Below are 6,054 nucleotides of genomic sequence, written 5' to 3' on the forward strand. Positions count from 1 at the left end.
TATATTTATATATTTCTCAAAAATATTTATATAAACTTAATATTTCATATTTCTATTTTTTTAATTTTTATTATAATAAAATGTGTTCTGCAAAATTAAAAAGCTTAAAAAAAAAGTTATGTCTAAAACAAATGATATTACTAAGAATCACCTGACTATATAAAATTGATCCATTTGACTTCCATAAAATATCAAAATTTTAATCGTATTAATTACTAATTTGATAGTTAAAAATATATGCATATCACTCTTCAAAAATAACACGAGCCCTAGTATAGATAGACCCGATACTAAAAACTGAACGTTCATCTCGAGAAGCAAGTGTACGTTATGAATGCGCGCAATAAACTGAAGCAAGTGAAATTGTGGTACGAAAAAATGTGACAATTACGCATGCGCGACTTTCGCGTGAATAATCTTCTCAACAAATATATTTTTCTTTCTTTTTATGAGAAATAGATACTCGCTCAATTGCCTCTCTTATCATATCGATCGCATAATTACAGACATTATTTCGAGAAACACTGTAAAGAAAACACAAATATTTTGATCTCAAGGTAGCGAGAACTTTGTCGTCTTATATTAAACGAAATTTAGTAATTTAGTAATTTTGTACTACAATTTACACTAAAGTAGAAATATAAATAATAGTTGATCAATCAATAGAAAAAGAAGGGGAAAAGCGTAACTCTCTTCAGCTATTTTACCAGTCATACGTATTCCAGACCTCGCAAAGAAATGATCAACATTGAGTACTTTAATCTGAATAAGTTTCTACTACTCCTTATTGGCCTGTGGCCATATAAACAATCACATTTCACTCGATTCCAATTTATCTTTCTGTCTGGTATTCTGACATCAAATGTTATATTTCAGGTAAGTTTTAATAATCATAAATTACATTAATATTATCATATTTCATGAATTATTGCAATCTTTGTCCATAAAATTTAAATAACAAAATTTATATTAGCATAAAATTGTTATGTCAGTTGTATTAAAATATGAGTGTACAAACACATACACATATACGTGTGTATTTATATATATATACATTTTTTTTCTTTTTTTATGCAAACTTATAAATAATATTACTAATTTGCAGTGTACAACATTTATCTCACATAAATGTACTATAGAGCTCATTATTAAAGTCTTAGCTTCTACATTTTTCTTTACTATTTTTGTGATAAAGTACAACCTGTTCTATGTTAAGATCGAAAATGTAAGTTAATAGTTTACCAAGAGTTGAGAATTTATACAATTGATAGTTTACTTATCAAGATAATTTTTGGTAAATATTCACATAAGGTCAGCCCTTTCAAAAGTCAATGATTTTAACATATGTTGTTACTGTTCTAAGTAACGTTCAAATTGTTTTAGCCGTCGCTCGTCGTTTGTTAGAAAGTTATAAATAAAAAATGTTTTATTTCGAAATGCCATAATTATTGTATTTGTTACTTTATCTTGATATGTATTTTAAATATTTTCATAACACACACACACACACACGAAGGAGTGCAAAGAAGGCTTTCGGCACCCCCTCCCGAAACCGCCCCGTCCATCATGCATCGCGTAAAAAGTTGCAACCCATGTGAACTTTGTCTTGCAACGTACATGCGAAGCAAGGTGAATGGAGTGGATAAGGGAGAAGGAGGGCCGAAGGCTCCCCTTACATCCCCCCTCCCTCGTGTGTGTGTGTGCGTGTGTATGTTATGAAAATATTCCTTTACTTATATTTATATTATTCCATGCGAATAAAAATGAAAATTATTAGTACTATTGCACATGTACATATGTAAAAAAATTATAATATTTCAAAGTCGCATATCTCAGAAACTAAACGAGATCGTCAATTAAGTTTTATTAGGAAAAGTAGATCAGTACTTTCCTCTCTATAACATATATCAAGGTCAACATCATCGGCGAGATGTAACTTTTTCTAGATATTTACCTAAAATAATACTGTCCAAGACATTTTAACAAGATTAAATTTATTGTTTTTTAAAAGAGCTAATAATATTTACTGCAGTATGTAGTGAAATATTTATTACAATATTATATATGAAGTAGTGTCCAAAAATTACTTAAATTTTATAAGATTTTTTCTGTTAATAACTTTTTAACAAACAACGAGCGACGACTAAAACCTTTTGATTGTTACTCGGGGTGATGATCTCCACAATATATGTCAAGGTCATTAAGTTCTAAAGAGGCTGACCTTATGTAAATATTTACCTAATTTTTTTTATAAGTTTTTATGTTATATTTTCTGGCATTATTCTATGTATAAGAATAAAAACATAAAGTTGTTAAAAACAACAGATGAAGGTTTTATTGGATCAATTACTGCATGTATATAATGAGATAAAAGACAAAAATGAAATTGCTATTATGAACGAATGTGGATATAATTGTAAACGTTATACCGTTGTACTTACAGGTAAGTAAATCTTGTTAGGTTTGCATGTATACATTCTTCTTAACATATAAGAGCTGTTAACCTTTCACTTTCGGAAAATGGATTTTGAAAAAATACAATAGTTTCTTTGTGTATATGCATAATAATTACTAACATACCTTTTTTAAATTTTAAATAAAGTTGTAGAAGAGATAACAATAATTATAAAATAAAGATTGATCACAAATTGATTAAGTTAAAGAAAGAATGTTAAAGTTTTAATTATAATATACGGATATGAGTATGACATAATACGTAAATTAATTTAAGAAAATTTATATGACAGAAATTTAAATGACAATCCATTTTCTGACACTTTTCCAGTACTTGGCGTTTGCAGCATATTTGCTGCTATTATTGCGTCAACTTGGTCCAATATTTTATTGACAAATTCGTCACAATCATATCATTTAATGATTGCAACCGAATATTTTATCGATCAAGAGAAATATTATTATTTTATTCTGTTTCACTTGTTCATATCGATTTGCATTGGGAGCATTGTAATGTTAGGGACAGGAACAATACTCATTGCGTATCTTCTACATACTATTGGATTGTTTAAAATTGCCAGGTGTGAACACAAATATCATAAATATCATAAATGTTCATATAATTTATTATTTTCAAACAAATGTTTAAATAAAACAATTTAAATCTAACTAAAGAAATGCATTCAGTTAATAAATTTTTGCGTATAGTTACAACACAAACATTATTTATAGCTACCGTATTGAACGCTCAATGAACATTGATATGCTACGAAATATTAATAAAGAAAGCACTTTGATATACGAGGGTTTAATTTGCGCTGTGAACATTCACCTACAAGCTATGAAGTTCGTATATACCCGATGTGCGTGAGCTATACATATAATAACAAACTTTTTATTTTTAAAGCTTATCCAGCGATTTGCTATCCAACTTTGAAACAATGATGTTCTGTTTAGTAGTGTTTACAGTTGGCTCGATCAGCTTTAATCTCTTTCGAGTAAGTTTTCTGCTTTTTTCTCAAATTTATTCTTTAAAGTAAGCGCTCTATATTTGTTTTGCAAAACAGAAGTTTGGCGTTATAACGGGTGATCATTTAAATTAGATGATTATTAAAAGTAGACAATAATATACATTTCCCTTCTCCGATTTATTCAGCGGTCATTTAATCGACTAAGATCCAATATCTAATATATTTCATTTGATATTTTTTTGTACAATACAAATCAATTTACAAATGTCAGAATAAATGCGTTAATTGAAGAAAAAATATTTTTTCTTAAGTTTAGAAATAGATATAAACGCTATACTGAATGAAAGTATATACATTCCGCAGTAAATATTGATCTAAAAAAATCTATCATACAAAATTCAGAAGTACGTTTTTTACCTCTCTTTTATCAATTACGCTATAATCCCTAAACCTTAAATATTTTACTGGATATTTAAAATTTTCTTAAATTTTTAAATAAAAAAGTTATAAATGAAAATAAATAAATATAAGAAAATTAATTACTTAAATTTTTTAATTTAGAAGATTTATTTATATATTTTTCCTTTGTTTATCTTTCAAAATTTTTATAAACTATTACATTTTTTGTGCTGATTGGACAATATTTTGAAAACATTTCAACATAGTTCTTGCGCGCATGCAAAGTTTTGCCTCTTCTCTATATTTACTTAAACTGTTAAAAATTATTTCTTTTCATACGTATAGCAATAAAAGTAACAAGTCTCGTCTACAAAATGGCGTTTTATTCATTTTTTTCAACCGACTTATTGCGAAGTAATAATCCATTTACTTTCCACAATACAATTCGAATAGCCACCCGTTATTTGCAGATGACTTCATTATTAGATGACAAGAATCTTTATTAAATGGTTAGATTTGTTAACTTAACTGTAATTATTTTAATTAATATATAATTTTATAATAATTTTTAAATTAAATTAATCTTAATTAGTTTTGAAGATTAGAAATATAGAAGAAATGCTTGTATTATTTGTAAAATCACATGATATATCGCACAGAAAATTATTTACATAATTCAACAAAAAAGAAACTCAAGAAAAAAAAATATTCATTTTTTGTACTTCTTTATAATAAATATAATTTCAACCACTAAATTTTTAATATTATAGAAATCAGAGATCATCTTTATCAGAAAAAGTTATGATTAAAGTAACAAAAAGAGTTATTTAAATGTATTTTATTACACAATATATAATGTAACGCTAAAAGTTACAGACAGATTTCGTGGTCTAAACAGGAATTTAATTCTGGATAAAAAATTTCCTACAAATATGGCAAAAAATATTTCCTTTAGTTCAAGTGTTCAAAAATTTCTAAAGTTATTTTAATACACTTTTAAATCTAAATTCAAAGTTTTTTCATAATTCTATACTTAATCATGAATATCAGATGAGATGAAATCGACAAATTTATTTTTAAAAGTTAAAAATTCTAAATACAAAATACACTTAAAAATATTTACATTATTAATTAAATATAAAATTATATTAAATATGTAATTACAACATACTATCACACAATACGTCACCTAAAATAATTTTAAGACTGTAAAATACATAAAAATAATAATAGATAAAACTAAAAATAAAAATATAAAAAATATTTTTTTAACTTTACCCATAAATTTTTCAAAATTATGATGTAATATACAAGTTATTAAATTATCATGAAATCTTATTATATCTTAGATTTTTCAGATTATATCGTCTGAAAAGAATATTGAAGACTTGATATGGCCTTTGCTATTTGCAACTTTCACCATCATATATATGTTTATAGGCAACTATATAGGTCAAAGTATAATGAATCACAATCATGACATATTTATTACCGCGTAAGGAATGTATTTGCAAAACAACATGCACAAAGACTGTAGATTAAATAAACTGTAACATTAAATAAAGATTAATATTTGCACAACAAGCAGAATAATGGAATTTACTAATAAAGTACTACATCGCAATGCATTTCAGAGGTTTGTATCTAGATTTATTATTCACAATACGTTTTCTAGGTATAACGTTCGGTGGTATGTAGCTCCATTGTACATACAGAGAATGATATTGTTCCTATTACAAAGAAGTTCGATGGACTATGTTCTTAAGTTAGGTGGACTATTTGTTGCATCTATAGAGTGGTTTGCTTCGGTATGAGAAAAAAGATGTAGTAAAATATATTTACATAAAAAGATATATAAAAACATAAAAATGTAATATCTTTTATTTTAGCTGATAAAGGCTTCAGTATCTTATTTTACAGTCATATACTCTACACAGTGACGAGATTATTATAATTTAAATTAAATAAAATCACGATGAAAAGAAAATAAATATGGGAAGCATAATAAAAAAAAAATATTATTCCCATATTCTTAATATCTTAGAAAAATAATAAAATTTATTTTTTAGACACATAGTATAGATTATAGTTAGTAGTTTTTTTGTGCAAAAGAGAATAAAGGAACATAGTTAATAAATTAAAAATATTAATGCATATTATATCCTTACAATGTATTGAAAGTAAAATTAAATACTGCGTATGCGTGCGTGCCTGCGTATGTGCACCTCAA

At 26.1% G+C, this 6,054-nt stretch overlaps 1 protein-coding gene across 3 annotated transcripts; it reads left to right on the forward strand.

Moving 5' to 3' along the window:
* Nucleotides 1–707: 707 nt before the first annotated feature.
* On the forward strand, nucleotides 708–5,850 carry LOC140671074 (uncharacterized). Of its 3 annotated transcripts, none has more exons than XR_012047671.1 (9): nucleotides 708–876; nucleotides 1,106–1,225; nucleotides 2,326–2,443; nucleotides 2,786–3,035; nucleotides 3,187–3,300; nucleotides 3,362–3,452; nucleotides 5,174–5,282; nucleotides 5,500–5,632; nucleotides 5,714–5,850. XR_012047671.1 is itself a non-coding variant. In XM_072902125.1 (9 exons), exons 1-9 carry the CDS (start codon nucleotides 739–741, stop codon nucleotides 5,762–5,764), a joined length of 1,152 nt encoding a protein of 383 aa, XP_072758226.1. In that variant the 5' UTR covers nucleotides 708–738; the 3' UTR covers nucleotides 5,765–5,850. The 3 variants fall into 3 exon arrangements, 2 of the variants coding, with proteins under 2 accessions (XP_072758226.1, XP_072758225.1); XM_072902125.1 differs by having other exon boundaries at nucleotides 5,183–5,319; XM_072902124.1 differs by having other exon boundaries at nucleotides 709–876; nucleotides 5,174–5,319.
* Nucleotides 5,851–6,054: the final 204 nt, after the last annotated feature.

Source organism: Anoplolepis gracilipes, chromosome 11 (genome assembly GCF_047496725.1).
Source record: "Anoplolepis gracilipes chromosome 11, ASM4749672v1, whole genome shotgun sequence".
Lineage (NCBI taxonomy): Eukaryota > Metazoa > Arthropoda > Insecta > Hymenoptera > Formicidae > Anoplolepis > Anoplolepis gracilipes.

Bases quoted from the DNA above. Each gene is read 5' to 3' on its own strand.
- LOC140671074 (XM_072902124.1), top strand. From the start codon at position 739: ATGATCAACATTGAGTACTTTAATCTGAATAAGTTTCTACTACTCCTT. The intron at 877-1,105 runs GTAAGTTTTAAT...ACTAATTTGCAG, and splicing joins CATCAAATGTTATATTTCAG to TGTACAACATTTATCTCACA. The intron at 3,301-3,361 runs GTTCGTATATAC...TTATTTTTAAAG, and splicing joins ATTCACCTACAAGCTATGAA to CTTATCCAGCGATTTGCTAT.